The sequence below is a fragment of the Cervus elaphus genome, chromosome 12 (genome assembly GCF_910594005.1).
Source record: "Cervus elaphus chromosome 12, mCerEla1.1, whole genome shotgun sequence".
Taxonomy (NCBI): domain Eukaryota; kingdom Metazoa; phylum Chordata; class Mammalia; order Artiodactyla; family Cervidae; genus Cervus; species Cervus elaphus.
In genome coordinates, this window is record NC_057826.1 from 15169340 (window position 1) to 15186429 (window position 17090).

The following is a 17090-nucleotide window of genomic DNA, read 5'->3' on the forward strand; positions in this document are numbered from 1 at the left end:
ACTATGGACAGAGGTTCATGACATTGTACAGGAGGTGGTGATCAAAACCATCCCCAAGAAAAAGAAATGCAAACAGGCAAATGACTGTCTGAGGAGGCCTTACAATTAGCTGAGAAAAGAAGAGAAGCAAAAGGCATAGGAGAAAAGGAAAGGTATACCCATCTGAATGCAGAGTTCCAAAGAACAGCAAGGAGAGATAAGAAAGACTTCCTCAGTGATCAATGCAAAGAAATACAGGAAAACAATACAGTGGGAAAGACTAGAGATCTCTTCAAGAATATTAGACATACTAAGGGAATATTTCATGCAAAGATGGGCACAATAAAGGACAGAAATGGAATGGACCTAACAGAAGCAGAAGATATTAAAAAGAGGTCGCAGTAATACACAGAACAACTATACAAAAAAGATCTTCACGACCCAGATAACCACGATGGTGTGATCCCTCACATAGAGCCAGACATTGTGGAGTGTGAAGTCAAGTGGGCCTTAGGAAGCATCACTATGAACAAAGCTAGTAGAGGTGATAGAATTCCAGTTTGAGCTATTTCAAATCCTAAGAGATGACGCTGTGAAAGTGTTGCAATCAATATGCCAGCAAATATGGAAAACTCAGCAGTGACCACAGGACTGGAAAAGGTCAGTTTTCATTCCAATCCCAAAGAAGAGCAATGCCAAAGAATGTTCAAGCTACTGCACAACTGCACTCACTTCACATGCTAGCAAAGCAATGCTCAAAATTCTCCAAGCCAGGCTTCAACAGTACTTGAACTGAGAACTTTCAGATGTTCAACCTGGATTTAGAAAAGACAGTGGAACCAGAGATCAAACTGCCAACATCCACTGGATCATAGAAAAAGCAAGAGAATTCCAGAAAAACATCTGCTTCACTGACAATGCTAAAGCCTTCAACTATGTGGATCATAACAAACTGTGGAAAATTCTTAAAGAGACAGAATTACCAGACCACTGTACCTGCCTCCTAAGAAACCTGTATGCAGGTCAGGAAGCAACAGTTAGAACTGGACATGGAACAATGGACTGGTTCCAAATTGGGAAAAGGAGTACATCAAGGCTGTATATTGTCACTCTGCTTATTTAACTTCTATGCAGAGTACATCATGTGAAATGCTTTGCTGGATGAAGCACAAGCTGGAATCAAGACTGCTGGGAGAAATATCAATAACCTCATATATGCAGATGACACCATCCTTATAGCAGAAAGTGAAGAACTAAGAAGCCTCTTGATGAGGGTGAGAGGAGAGTGAAAAAGCTGGCTTAAAACTCAACATTCAAAAGACTAAGATCATGGCATCCAGTCCCATCACTTCATGGCAAATAGATGGGGGAACAATGGAAACAATGACAGACTTCATTTTGGGGCTGCAAAATCACTGCAGATGGTGACTGCAGTCATGGAATTAAGACACTCACTTCCTGGAAGAAAAGCTAAGACAAACCTAGACACTGTATTAAAAAGCAGAGACACTGCTTTGGCAACAAAGGTCCATATAGTCAAAGCTATGGTTTTTCCAATAGTCATGTATGGATGTGAGAGTCAGACCATAAAGAAGGCTGAACGCCAAAGAATTGGATGCTTTTGAATTGTGGTGTTGGAGAAGACTCTTGAGAGTCCCGTGGACTGCAAGGAGATCAAACCAGTCAATCCTAAAGGAAATCAACCCTGAATATTCATTGGAAGGACTGGTGCTGAAGTTCCAATAATTTGGCTACCTGATGCAAAGAGCCGACTCATTTGAAAAGACCCTGATGCTGGGAAAGATTGAAGGCAGCAGCAGAAGGGGACGACAGAGGATATGTTGGATGGCATCAGTGACTCAATATACATGAGTTTGAGCAAGCTCCGGGTGATAGTGAAGGACAGGGTGGCCTAGTGTGCTGCAGTCCATGGGGTTGCAGAGAGTTGGACATGACTGAGCGACTGAACAATAAACAGCTGATTTACAATATTGTGTTAATTTCAGGCGTACAGCAAAGTGATTCAGGTATACACACACACATAGCCATTCTTTTTTACTTTTTCCATATAGCTTATTACAGAACATTGAGTTCTTTGTGCTATACAGTAGGTCCTTATTGATTATTTTATATATAGTAGTGTTTACATGTCAATCCCAAACTCTTAAATTTATCCCTCCCCCCAACCTTTCCCCTCTGGTAACAGTAAGTTTGTTTTCTATGTCTGTGAGTCATTTCTGTTTCATAAGTATAGTTCATTTCTATTGTATTTTAGAGTCCACATATAAGTGATATCATCTGTCTGTCTTTTTCTGACTTGCTTGACTCAGTCTGATAATCTCTAGGTCTATCCATGTTGCTACAAATGGCATTATTTCATTTTTTATGGCTCAGTAATACTCCATGTGTGTGTGTGTGTGTGTGTGTGTGTGTGTGTGTGTGTGTGTGTGTGTGTGTGTGTGTGTTACACCTGTATTTTCTTTATCCATTCCTCTGTCAATATACATTTAGGTTGCTTCCATGTCTTGGCTATTGTAAATAGTGCTGCAATGAACACTGAGGTGCATGTATCTTTTTGAATTACTGTATTCTGCAGATATATGCCCAGGAATGGGACTGCTGGACCATATGGTAATTCTATTTTTAGTTTTCTGAGAAACCGCCATTCTGTTTTCCAGTGGCTGCACCAAGTTACATTCCCAACAGTGTAAGAAGTTTCCCTTTTCTGCACACCCTCTCCAGCATGTTATCTGTAGACTTTCTAATGACGGGCATTCTGACTGGTGTGAGGTGGCATTTCACTGTAGTTTCAATTTGCATTTCTCTAAGTATTAGTGATATTGAGCATCTTTTCATTTGCTTTTTGGCCATCTGTATGTCTTCTTTAGAAAAATATCTATTTAGATCTTCTGCTAATTTTTTGACTGGGTTGTTTATTTTTTTGATATTGAGCTGCATGAGCTGTTTGTATATTTTGGAGATTAACTGCTTGTTGGTCACGTCACTTGCAAATATTTTCTCCCATTCTATGGGCTGTCTTTTCATTTTGTTTATGGTTCCCTATGCTATGCAAAAGCTTTTAAGTTGAATTAGGTTCCACCTGTTTATTTTTGGTTTTATTTTCATTACTCAAGGAGGTAGACCCAAAAATATATTGCTGTGATTTAAGTCAGAGTTTTCTGACTACGTTTTTCTCAGGGTTTTAGAGCATCTGGCCTTACATTTAGGTTTATAATCCATTTTGAGTTTATTTTTGTGTATGGTGTTAGAGGATGTTCTAATTGTACACGTAGCTGTCTAGCTTTCCCAGCACAACTTATGGAAGAGACTGTCTTTTCTCCATCGTATATTCCTGCCTCCTTTTATCACAGATTGATCATAGATGTGTGGATTCATTTCTGGGATTTTTATCCTGTTCCACTGATGTATATTTCTGTTTTTGTGCCAGTACCAATACTGTTTTGATAAGTGTAGTTTTGTAGTAGAGTACGTGGTCAGGGAACCCAATTCCTTCAGCACTCTTCAGGATGGCTTTGGCTACTTGGGGTCTTCTGTATTTCCATACAAATTAAAATTTTTTGTTCTAGTTCTGTGAAAATGCCATTGGTAATCTGATAGGGATTGCATTCAATCTACAGACTGCTTTGGGTAGTACAGTATTTTGACAATATTGATTCTTAAGAACATTGTATATCTTTTCATATGTTGTGTGTCATCTTTGATTTCTTTCATCAGTATCTTACAGCTTTCAGAGTACAGGTCTTTTGTCTCCTTAGGTAGGTTTACTCAGAAGTATTTTCTTTTTGATGTGATGGTAAATGGGACTGTTCCCTTAATTTCTCTTTCTAATCTTCTGTTGTTAGTATATAGAAATTCAAGAAATTTCTGTGTATTAATTTTGTATCCTGCAACTTTACTGAATTCCCTGATGAGCTCTAGTAGTTTTCTGGTAGCATCTTTAGAATTTTCTATGTATAGTATATGTCATTTCCAATTTGGATTCCTTTCATTACTTTTTCTTCTCTGATTGCCATGGCTAGGATGCTGGTATGCTATTTTAGTTCCCTGCTTCCTCCTTCCTCTCAACCTAGACAGATCCTACCCCTGATTAAGGACCAAGCTGAGTGCTCGCTTCGGCAGCACATGTACTGGAGTTGGAACGATGCAGAGAAGATTAGCGTGGCCCCTGCGCAAGGATGACACGCGAATTCGTGAAGCGTTCCATATTTTTATAAAGAAAAAGAAAAAAAAAAAAAAGGACCAAGCTGAGTGAGTCTCACATCTGCACACAGCTTTCCTTGAACATTCTAGGCCTTATCGCCCATTAATCATTATTTAACTGGTGTATATGTATCTGGTTTCTCTAAAGAGGCTAACGTCCTTGAGAACAAGGACCACGTTTACATTTCTTTCATAATCTTCCAGTGACCTACCAACTTCAGCACAAGGCACATAGCTGACCCCCACTAAGTATCTGTTGACTACAACGGATATGAATGAATAAAAGTTTTAAAAACAAAAATTCTCAATTGTACACTTACGGGGGATTCAAACAGCAAATTTTTTTTTAGCCATGCCACACAGTTTGCAGGATCTTAGTCCCCTGACCAGGGATCAAACTTTGGCCTACGGCAGTGAAAGCAGTCAGTCCTAACCACTAGACCACCAGGGTATTCCCTAAAATGGTAAATTTTATGTTATGATATTTTAATACAACTTTAAAAACACCACCAGAGTACAAAGCATATACAAAAGACTCTAATAAAATTATATCAGATGAATTCCTAATTGGTATGAATAGGTAGTCCTAGCTGGGGAATCAAGTCTCATGGCTTAATAGCCTTAAAAATGAAACCTCAGTCAAATCTAAGAGAATCTAGTTAGCAGAGCAACAAGACTACTGTTGAATAGGCAAAATTTCCTATTCAGAGGTCCCCAGTCTGGCAACTTCCACAGTTTAAAAGCATATGGGGATGTGCACCCACATGCTTCCCTCTCACCCTCACACACACACATATACTCTCTCTCTTTAAATAGCAAAAGCTTAAAGAGTCAATTCAGTTTATAAACAAGAAAAAATAAGAATTTGACTGAAATCATAAGAAATATTTTAGAATGCAAAGAACACTACAAAAGGCAGATATTTACAATATAAAGCCTATGGTCCAAAAAATTCCACCTAAGTCTTCTTTTATTGATCATTCGCATCTATATGGCAAAAGACTATAAGTTAGGTATTCCATGAATAGTTAATTCTGAAACCCCAAGTGAAATGTAAGCATAAATGTGTAAAATAGCGGAAATGATCCATTTTTTATACCTTACAGAGTTCTGGGAATAAGTCTAAATCAGCATGCTGATTTAATAATAAGAAACACATAAGACAGAATGTCAGAGGTAGACAGGTCTAAATGTAGAGGTAGTAATTGCCTTTGAAGTCAAAGACACAGGCAGAAAAGAAAGTGACACTGCAAATTTTGTTTCTCCTCAAAACAGAGAAATGTACAGAATAGCACTTCCATCTTTTCCACAAGCAAGATGCTTGAGTAAATACTATCCAAGCCCTTTGTTCTAGTTCAATCAAAAGTGAAAGTGAAAGTTGCTCAGTCTTGTCTGACTCTTTGTGACCCCAAGGATAGCCCATGGACTTCTCCAGGCCAGAATACTGGAGTGGATAGCTGTTTCCTTCTCCAGGGGATTTCCCAACCCAGGGATCGAACCCAAGTCTCTCGCACTGAGGGCGGATTCTTTACCAGCTGAGCCACCAGGGAAGCCCAGCTCAATCATGCTTCTCCTAAAGACCTAGAGAAAGAGAAAGTCAAGCAAAGGGTAACAGGTTACAGCCATGCTCCTTTCTTCTTTACCTTAAGCTCACTAAAGGACTCTTTAAAATGTTTCAGATTAAACATTAACCCCATTTCTTCAAACTAAACTATGTTACTGGACAGCAAGACAGTGGCTACCCTTGAGCTGTGGATAGTGGAGGAAAAGGGACTGCGACCAGTAAAGGCTCCAAGGAACTTGTGGGATTCTTTCTGGGAATGTTCCATTTCTGGATCTAGATGCTGGGTTATTTGGATGTGGCTTCATGAAAATTCATCAGGTGTGTATTTCTTTGTACACTTCTCTGTACATATATTATCCTTCAGTAAAAAGTTTAATTAAAAACTATTGCTTCTCCAAGGTCAATGTTTATGAAATGCTAAGTTTTGACAGATACAAAATAACAAGCATAAGAAAAACACTAAAAGGGGTTTTAAGGTAGTAATTCTCAAAAGTATCAACTTGAGCTAAACAAAACAAACACTGCCTTTTATTTACGCATCATCCATCATTTCATAGCTCTGCGTGCTTGATACATGTCAGGAAGGTGGCTGAGGGCACATATTATCACTCTTTATGGACCTAGTCAGTAATATTTGTCCCACCTTTTCAAGGAATGACACATTTTGGAATAAAAATGTTTACATTTTAAACCACTTTAAATGGAAATGTGATTTTTTTTTAATGCTTATTTTAGTAAAATGAAAATAAGTATTACTTGCCTACTGTTCTACATACAGGTATCCACTGCACCATACAGTGCAACATTCTGAGGCGGCTGCCGTGTGCTCAAGGTGGTCCTTGCACCACCTGCCCCCTGGGCCTTGCTTCCTGGATCCCCCACTGGTCTCTGCTCAGTGATGTTGAGAGCTTCAGGGTTAACTGTCCCTACATTAAATGACTTGCGACTGCTAAAGTCTTCAGCCTGTCACTTCTCTGCAGTAAACGGTCTACTTCTACCATCCCATTCCCACTCCTAATTGTTACATCTTCAAAATTCATAAATTCCTCTTAGGAAAGAACTGGAGGCTTTCTGAAACCAGATAACACAGTTAAATCGATAACATTATTTTGTCATAAAAGTATGTAGTTCTGTGTGGACTATTTCCTTTCTACTCAGGAGGGGAGTTTTGCTCCTTTCACTGTTCACCAAGTTACTACCTGGTGGGGGAGATGATATGGTGGTGAACAAAACAGTCTCTTCCCTAACGGGCTTTATAGCCTGGGCCCACTTCCAGAAGCACAGCTTTCCCAGTTATAGAAGCTGTAGAGAAAGGAACAGAGGCAGGCCTGAAGAGACGTCACACTCAGTCCTAAAATTCAGGTTAGCACTCCTTCCCTCTTAAAACATTTCTCTTAAGACCATTTCCAGGTTGGAGAGTTATTTCATAAGAGGCAGAATAACTTCACAACCTAGGGCTGAGTAAAAACAAATATTGTGTTGTTTTCACTCTGACAATGTCGCTGTCTCATAAGACAGAAACTGAAAAGGGACAACACACAGGTGAGGAGCCACCACAAAGGACTGGGCAACAGTCCCTTCTCACTGGCTCACAGACCCCGATCCTTATCCACTGAGTGGTAGAAATAGATTTCTTTTTTTTTAACTCTTTTTTTTTTCTTTTAAAGAGCAGTACAAGTTGCTCTTGTGTGGTGAACGATGTACTGTGTGAGGAGGGAGGGGATCTTTCAATTATGCAGAGGCAAAAAAAGGCTAAGTACTAGTTAAGCTAAAGCCACCACCAAGTTAAAACTCCCTTCTCAACTCAAGTGTCATATGGTTAACAGAATCATGTAAGGAGCTTTTGCAAAATACACATCTCCCACCACGCAGGGATGGAAGAAGAATCTGTAATATGTTTCTTTTGAAATTCTACCTCAGGTAATTCTGATAAGCTTCTACCTACTGTGAAAATTACTGAGCTTAAAAAAAAAACTCTCAAGGCCAAACTAGTCCATAAAATAGATCTAAATATTTAACTTAAAGAATAACAGAATGACTAAATGAATATAAATGTAGATGAAAAATGTATTTATTATTCCTCAGTATGCAAGCAATTAACCCAGAGAAAAGACAGGCTACGCTAGTTCTGTTTCGTCTGATCTGGGCCTCAGTATTCTTCGGGCACTACTTCTTTCACAGCATGAGTGCTGGGTCAGTACTTCTCCTAAAAGCATCACATTCAGCAGCATTTGCTGAAAAGATCTGGGGGCGGTGGGGGTGGAATGAACATTAAAGACATTAAATACACTCTTTAAAAATTCTTACTTCAGGAAAAAAATCACTAAATTCACATTGTAACTGTGAAGGTGAATGCTGAAGATTAAAAATTAATTGAAAGAGTATTCTGTATATTCACACGTAAACATGTCTATTTTATTTTTTACTGCAGGTAACTAAAAAGATCAGGTGAGTTGTTAAAACTGCGGTGTTACTTAGGAAACTGGGCAGGTCACTATGTCCTTGGGGCAGGAATGTACTTTTAGGGGAAGAAAAACTTACTTTGAGAAATACATGCATGTTTAATAGAACCAATGTTGGCAAAAAATAAATAACTGAAGTGACTGCTTTAGATTTAGAACAAAGATGTTTAAAGTCATTCCTAAGGAAAGAAAACAGTCTTCTTCTGTCAACAGCAAACTAATTTTTAAGGAATGGTTCACCTTCAAAAAGCACTCATTTTTAAAATTCATTGAAAAGTTCATGTTTTGGTATGAAATAAAAATAGAATTTATTTTAAAGAGATATTTATTTGCTGTACTTTTCCTTTAAAACACACAAATAAGTAACACCAGGAAAAAACTATTGATATTTCTAAAGACCAAAGGTCACATACATCATATATTCCAATTATTCTCCTTAATTACTAATCTATTCACCTCAATTATTTTTAACAAAAATTTATGAGGCCTACACTGTGCTGGGTGCAGAGGTTATAAACAAAATGACTGAGCCAGGGGTCCATTCACCAGGAGCTCACAACAGAGGGAAGGCGGCCGACGCATAAAGAGCTAACAGGTGATACAAGACACGGAGCTGTAAGCCAGGATCAAGGGAAGTGAGAGGAGAATGACGGAAAAGAGGATTAACCCTGAGGAGCACAGACCCCTTCCCTCACGTGTGATTTTACCTTCAGGGTTAGGCGACATTTATTAAATACCCAGTCAGGGAGATGTATCTTCACAGACTTGCACATATGACAGGATCCAGGCCTATGACACTAGAAACAGGAGTGTTGTAGGGAGGAGAGAAAACCACCTCCCGATCAGAGGACACAAAGGTGGTTTTAGGAAGAGATCCTGGCAATCCCACTCGTGTTTTCACTCAAACCAAACCCTCAGCAGTTTGTGACAAACTGCTCGCCAGCACCTGAACATTCTCTGTAATCTACTTACTTCCCTTTGCTGGGCGAAGGCTGGCATATCATGAAACTGTCTCATGCCACCCACAGGAACAGAACAGTTCCACATCCATTGGAAGGATGGGTATATTACAGTAGCAAAACAAGAGAGAGAGAAAATGCTTTCATCATTCCATACCTGGCAGTAAGATGCCAGCTGGCTAAGAGCTGCTATAAACAAGACTGTCCAACGGAGGACAAAAGATTCCAGAACTGCGCACTGCAGAATGGGACGTTCCGGTAGCAGTGGGCTGCCTTATGGACAACATTACAGCACAAACATTTCCTAACACGTGACTGAAACCAAGCACTAAAGAGGTGAGCAGAGCTGCTGTGCATCACAGCATCCCCAGCAGACAGAGGACTAATAAAAGGTTCTTTCCCCCAAGCCCGGAGGTAAAACCTGAGGCTGTTTACTATGGCTCCAAAGGTCAAAATTAATAGCATGAATTGAGTCTTCTTTTTGCTCTTTGAAACTCCTTGTCAAGCGGCACAGCCAGCTGGGCACACAACTCTGATATGCAGATCACAGCGTTTGTGAACAGATAAAATGAATTACAATGAGTGCAGCCTATCATATTTCAACTAACAGGAAGGTCTCTCTCTTTTTCACCCAAGTACTGTCCAAATGTCTTCTCTTATAGCCAACTTGGGATCATTTTAAACACCTCAAGAGTCTATACTAAATACTCATTAGCAAATGACTCTGGAAGCCAACTCAAGGTTTGTAAAACTGCAGTTATCCTTAGAACAGGCTAGTGTAGTTAACTATATAACAAAATAAGTATTAGCTACCAGTATGCTAAATATCCAAGTATATTATTTCATTTTGATCCCCACCAACCCCCAAAATAATGATATTTCATTTTTAAGGTGAGGAAATTGAAGTATGGGGAGGTTAATTCTTGTGCCCAGGTAAAAGCCAAGACTCTTACCTGAGTCTGCCTCAAACTAATATGAGATTAAAAACTTAAAAGAAGGAATAAAAGAAATGGTGATATACTACGAAGTGATCACCCAAAATAGAGGAAAGATCAGGAAAGTTGAAGAAACTGAAAACTGCCGCAAGATATTCAAAAACTACAACTGGCGACTTGTGCATCATACAAAGAGATGTAGCAATTTATAAGTTCCAGTTATGGTTCTCTAAGACAATAATGGTTTAAAAAAAAAAAAACAACTACCTTTCAATCAATAAATCTCTCATTTTGGAAAAAGCTGCCTACAGCACTAGTTCCTTATTACCATTCTGGGACTGTGTCCTTGACAGCAATACCAGCGCTTCCACCAGAACACCAATCACACCATCTGCTGTCTGAGCAGCAGCAATTCTTAACACCGGCACCCGGCCTTACTACTTTAATAGCAACAGCCCAATGTCAGCAACCAAAACAACCAAACCCAAACAGCTGGCTTACGAATTTTATCCATATATACCCTGCCCACGATCCAGCTACCCACACACCCACCCACCAACTCTGCCCATTTGCCCACCACTGCGTGCTGGGCACTGTGCTGGACCCGACTGCTCTTCTCCCCACCTGCAGCAGTTCTCCAACGGTAAGAGAAGCCCAGCATTGTCCCTTCCATACAGAACTGTGCTCACAACACCCAAGCACAGGCCAATTATGAAATGGGCTTTCCTGTTAAGTAAATTACAAAGCACCAGTCGTAAAACCATATGCATTTAGGGCAACAGTTCCCAACCCTGGCTGCATGTTAGAGATACCTGGGAGCTTCAAAATACTGCCAATGCCTGGGCCTCATCCCAGGCCAATTAAATCAGAATTGTGCAAAGTAGGGGACCAGCCTGGATATACTTGTTTTTTTTTTTTTTTTTTAAAGCTTCTCTTGTGATTCAAAAGTACAGCCAGGGTTGAAAACCAGCAAACTTCAGTATTTTTAGGATGGTATTTCTGAACACCTCTTAGCCCACAAATGAGTTAGGTGGTATAAAGACCACAAAGGTTCGTGCTCACTGCACCCACCATCTGGGCGGTATTAAGATGACACGTTGATAAAATGTTCTCTTAAAATCAAGTCCCCATTCTGTCTTTGTTTATGGCAATGGAATGCTAAACAAGAGAGCACCCTGAGGTCACTCACCGCCCCCCAGCGGCCCCAAGCCTCACTTGGAGAAGGCTCTTGCAGTGAGGAGGTGCTTGAGGAGCCCTCCCTCTCTCGCAGCTGAGGGTTTGGGGGGGAGTTGAACTGGTCCCATCCAGGCAGGAAGCAACCTAAGCTCAGTAACCCGACAGGAGGAAACCTTCACAGTTCAGGCATGATTATCAAACTCTTTGTGCTCTTACAGGAGAGTAATTATAGGCATGTGAAAAAAGGGAAGCACTCCCCGAGGAACTCTTCCTCACATGCTTCCCAAGAGGCAGTAGGGCCATTAAAAATTCCATGATGAACAGGAAAAACAGCCTGGGAACAGCCAGGAGGCAATACAGCAAATTAATACACCAGGCCTCCTCGGGGAAAGCTGTGATAAAACAGGAAACACTTCTCTCTTCGCAAAATAAAATTATACCGCTAATGATAACATAGTCACCACACACACACACGCACAAATGGTTCTAATGATGGGTGTGAAATTCCCAATGCTGCCCAGATGCTTTGAAAGGAATCTTTACGGCAAATAAAATGGAACAAGAAAAAGACAAAATTTCCATTCAAAACAGTTTTTAATATGGCCATTCACCTGCTTCTTCCCAATACCACTGCTCTTTTAACAGTCCTTCCCTAGGTGCCAGGTTTTGTTAAATGGTCCACTCTTTGCAAAGCCCACCATCCACTTCTGAATCCAACTGCCTCCGTCAGCCACACTGGAGCTAGACCGCTCCTTCTCTGCTGACCCCTTGTTGGGCAGGGACCTCACTGTTAAGGAAGACAGGGAGCCCCGAGCTAAGTGTCTCATCACCCACATTTCCTAAAACCTGTGGATGTCACTTGTGCTAACCATCTCCCACAGATCGGGGGTTCCCAAACTTTACTGCTCGTGTGCCCTCATCAGTAAAAAATCTGAACAGTCCTTATATATGTAATACATACACATGAAACAACAATATATGCTGCTAGACTAATATATGTATAACTTTAAAAATAATTTTAAGGATAAGATAATAAATAAACGTAAGTTTAAAAATGTTCTTCCCTTGCCCCAAAGAACCTTCATGTTTGCAACCCCACTTAGTATCCACTGCCCCAGGAATGATGTCAGGCAGGACAAGGATGAGCTGTAAGCGTCCACACTCTCCCATCCTACTTTCAGCAACAGTCTGAAGCAATAAGCACTATCTCCACAGAGCTGAGTGCACCAGAAACACGGCCTCGGCTTCCTTACGTTTCCAAGTCTGGCCACAAGCACGGCCAGTAAGAGAACAAAGATAATGATGTGGATAATGAGACACACAAAGAAACATGAAGCTCACACCCACTCCAACTAGGATGAGGCCTTAAAGGCAATAGGAAACCTGACAAAAGCGTGGATGTATCAATCTCAGCACAGCTCAAGGCAGCAGAAGTAAGGGGAGGAGGACAAATAATCCACCTTCAGTATCTGACATGACACAGTGTTACTCATATAGTCTTCCTAAAGAGCACACATGGACATTATTTTATTTGGTACTAAGACAAGTAGTTGGAGGACCGCTTTCCTATGAACTGCGACTTCATTTTCCAAGACAGCCTGAGCACCACCCCCTCTAAGGAAAGCTCCCTGAGCCTGATTAGGAGCTGCTCTTCTAAGTCTCTGTCACTCCGGTGCACACGTTTAGGTACCTGTCTGTCATTCCTAACTGTAGCTGTCCGTTTCCACACCTGGCCCTCCCATGAGGATATAAGCTCCTTTAGGACAGTGTTAAATATCTAAACAAAGTACCTGGCACACAGTAAAGTGAAAGTGTTAGTCACTCAGTTGTGACTGACTCTTTGAGAACCCAGGGACTGGAGCCCACCAGGCTCCTCTGTCCGTGGGATTTTCCAGGCAAGGATACTGGAGTGGGTTGCCATTCCCTTCCCCAGGGAATCTGTCCCACCCAGGGATTGAACCTGGATCTCCTGCATTGCAGGCAGATTCTCTGCCATCTGAGCCACTAATGAAGGCTCCCCAGGAAGGCACATAGTAAGGAGTCAGCAAATGATGAATGAGTGATGGCTAAATAGCATGCGACTAAGAAAAGGCATTACAGTAGTTTACTAATATCCTCTAATTTTCCAAGCTCTTACTTAACACCATGCGTGAGAGTCTCTCTTTTCAAAAGATTTTTCCTACTGAAATACTACTTTTCCAGTAGAAGGTCAGGCAGGTGGTTATAGTGCAGAGTTCATTATTACAGGCCATAGCAAATATCCTAACTATATCCATGAAAAAAATAATTTCTTTGTGCAGCCTGCCCCCCAAATCTATGAATATATCCGCTTAACAATGTGTTAGGAAGAATAAAGAAAAAAAAATCATTGGAACCTTGGAAAGAAATTCTTTGTGCCATGAGAAATAATAAAAGTTCTATGGTTCAGCCTATTAGCTGCTCCTTGTGCGCAATAACCCACTAGGGCATGCCATCATAGAAACCATATTTACTCTGCATTTCACCCAACTTGAGAGAATGTATATTCAGAGGCACTGATTTCATTCTGCTATGCAAGTCCAGGATTTATCCTGACAAATTCATACTGAATGCCCCGTAAGCGCCAGACACTGTGTTAGGCGTGGGGGACGGACTTATCAGGGAACAAGACAAGGTCCAGGCACTCTGAAGCTTAGAGTCTAGTGACAGACAAGAGGAAAAGTAAGAAAAACAAAACAACAATAAAGTCATTACAGACTGTAATTAAAGCTCTAAAGGAAAGAGAGAGATAACGAGCAGTGAGGTACAGGCAGGCGCTTTTACACAGGATAGCCCGAGGGGGTCCTCCCAGAGGAGGTGGCCCCAGCTGCGGTGAGAAAGAGCCAACCACAGGAAGAGCTCTAAGACTGCAGTCCAGCAGAGGGAATGCGTGTGAAGGTTCAGCGGCAGGAAAGAGTTGTGAATCTGAAGAATAAAACAGAGCTCCCAGGCACAGCTGGGTCTCTCCCTCAGTGAGGAGGAAGAAGTCTATGAAAGGAGGCTGGACAAGAAGGCAGGATCAGATCACAGAGGATGAGTCAGAACTTAGGTCAAAGCTGAGGTTTTAAATCATCCAGTAAGCCATGGGACCACGGGAAAGATACTTCAACACTCTGCCTCAGTTTCTGCCTCTCTAAAACAACTCCTGACCTCAAAAAGTTGTTGAGAAATCAAAGTGGACAGTATACACGAACATACTTTAATCTGAAAAGGGTTATAAAAGGACAACAGTATCATCCAGAAAAAAACAGTCACTAGAACACAATTACCTGGCAGAGCAGTGTGCTGGTGAACATCTTCGGTGAGAAGCATCAGCAAGAACATCCAGGGAGTAAAGGGGAGAGAGAGGATTAAACTGCAGGAGTAAATGAGATTATTTCAGTAAGGCTTACATGAAACAGACCTAATCCTAAAGGGCTACCTGCTACTTGCTTACTGTTCCCCTTTGACTCTTCAACTCTCCTGTCACACTACAGACACCGTTCAATCAACTGCAGAGTCAGCAGTGTACCCACAAATGTAGCGTAACTAATCTAGCCAGCCTCAAAAACAGACTATTCCTTGGTAAGCAGCAATTTTTCAAAAACTTCTGATACATAGTAATTACTTAAGTGGCAGAATACAGTATTTTCTAACTGACATAAAGGGAACTTATGCCTACTGATTTTCAGCCCTTGTTCCCAAGAATACTAGCATGAAATTACCTTGTCCTTATCCTGGCAGATGTTTCCAGTGAATAACTGGTTAGCACAAACCAGCAGCAGTGTAGTGGAAACAGAACTAGATTAGGAATTAGAATATCCAACGTTTAGTTCCAGCCTACCACTGAGTTATCATATATTAAAAACTACAAATTCTCTTTGGGCTTTACTATCCTCATCTGTAAAACAGATGTATTACTATCTGTCTTACCTATTTCATGGGATTACGGTGAGGGCTACATAAAATATTGCTTTTGCTTTAGAAAGTAATTTCAGTTTCTCATCTGTAAAACACCTATTCACCTCAAAAGCGGGGGTGGGTGGTGGCAGTAAGGATCAACTGGGACACTATATAAAAGTACCTCACTTTATGTTGGCTAGCCTTCTTTGGATTTTTTTCCACAATAAATACTACCCCCCCCCCCCCACATTTCAGAAATAAATATATATGAATACTAGAAGAACAGTGAATGGTGTTAATAATTTCAAAAGAACTTTAAAAGTACACAAATAAAGCAATTGTCTGTCACAGAGGTCCCAGTCCCAGTGCTGTCTGACTTTAGGCAAATAGTTTAAACCTCATTTGTAAATAATCCATCTCATCTGTAAATAACAGATCTGGATGAGATGATCATCACAGGTCTCTGTGCCTTTAGACTCTGATGCAAACACAGTTAATACTCTAGCATAGCAATCCCCAAACTTTAGTCTCTGACATTCCACCTTAATGACTCTATCTGCCCATCACCTGCTCTACTACTTATTTCATATTTTCCATCATATTAATTTTTACTCAGCATTGTCATCATTATATTTCTGTGAAATAACGAGTTTGATAAAATGATTAATTTTTCTATAAACTATTATAAGTAAAGTAAAAACTGTGTACCCACATGCCATCTAGAATCATATAGATTCATACCAGTTAGGTCTATCTCTGTTCTAGTCCATTTTGAAATAGTAACTTCAAGACGAAAATTCCAAGTCTAAAAAGTATTATCAACTTATTAACAAGCTAATAAGCAGAAAAATCAAAACACCTATCAGTATTCATCTACTTTACAACTAATCATCAAGATGACGCAAACTCTCCCAACAAGACTCAGAGGCTTGGACATTAAAGGGCCACACTGAGAGCCACGGCCAGCAACTTTAAATCAGGTCCCTTATAAAGTCCTAGACATGCCAAGGGCCCCTCAGGAGCAGCTGGGGAAAAGAGTAAGAGGCTCTAAGGCCTCAACCCCATTTCACCTAAAGCAGCTCTACCTTCCTCTGCTTCATATGTTTAGGATTCAACATTGCATTTCTCAGCATGGGATGCTAATACTGAACTCAAAAATAGGCAAATGAAGTTCATTCTGATTTCTTACTGCAAAGTTTAAAACCAGAATAAAAACTGGATTCCTATGAAATATGTTACAAGTAATAAACCGAAGATCACAGTTGAACCTAAAAAGGGGAACTGGCTCTTGTTCTTATTAGTGAATACTAAGATATTTTTGGAAAACAGTTCTCCAAGAAAATCAGAATAACTTAAGGAACAGGAACCTTACCTCATGTGCACAAGCAGAAATGTGAGGAAAATCAGAAGCCAAGGCTTTATTCTTTCTAAAGAAAAGGAAATCAAATGATAAAGATGACAAAGAAAAATAATCTTACCTGATTTCGTTCTCTCTTCCCAGCTGATGGTAACCAGAAACTAAAGAGAGGGAGAGAATAAGAGGAAAGAAAACAATAAAAGAAGTGGTAGGAACATTAATAGAGATGAGAGGATAAAAAAGATACTGGATTAATGAAGTGAAGAAAAAAGAAATCTGGAAAAAAAATGGAATCAGAGCAGAAAAGGAGATGTTAAATGTGTATGAACTTTTTTTTTTGGCAGAAAAGGACTCTTTTAAAGTAAAAAGTTGGAATACAGAAGACTGGACACTAAAACAACTCAAGATGATGGTGTGAAACCAATGCACTCTCAGCTGTGCAGTGAGAACAGGATCCCAGTTCAACAAGAGCACAGACCACACCTTGTCAATTTTATAACAACCAACCAGGCTGAAAGGATATAGGATCATAACTGG

At 40.3% G+C, this 17090-nt stretch overlaps 1 protein-coding gene and 1 non-coding gene across 6 annotated transcripts in view; one reads left to right on the plus strand and one right to left on the minus strand.

Moving 5' to 3' along the window:
* GPATCH2L (G-patch domain containing 2 like) overlaps positions 1 to 17090 on the minus strand; it is a 60508-nt gene that overhangs the window by 13791 nt on the left and 29627 nt on the right. For 2 of the 5 annotated variants that reach the window (XM_043919176.1, XM_043919175.1), the window contains exons 7-8: positions 16569 to 16623; positions 14584 to 14669 (exon numbers count right to left, since the gene is read on the minus strand). The exons of 1 other annotated variant lie outside the window; for it this stretch is intronic. In XM_043919176.1, coding sequence (XP_043775111.1) covers positions 14584 to 14669; positions 16569 to 16623 — 141 coding nt within the window. Of the gene's footprint in view, positions 1 to 14583; positions 14670 to 15018; positions 15095 to 16568; positions 16624 to 16674; positions 16715 to 17090 lie in introns of all 5 variants that reach the window. 2 more of the 5 variants (XR_006343859.1, XM_043919177.1) reach the window with 2 other exon arrangements.
* LOC122705978 lies at positions 4104 to 4210 on the plus strand. The gene has a single exon (XR_006344246.1). It is a non-coding gene; the product is annotated as a U6 spliceosomal RNA (small nuclear RNA).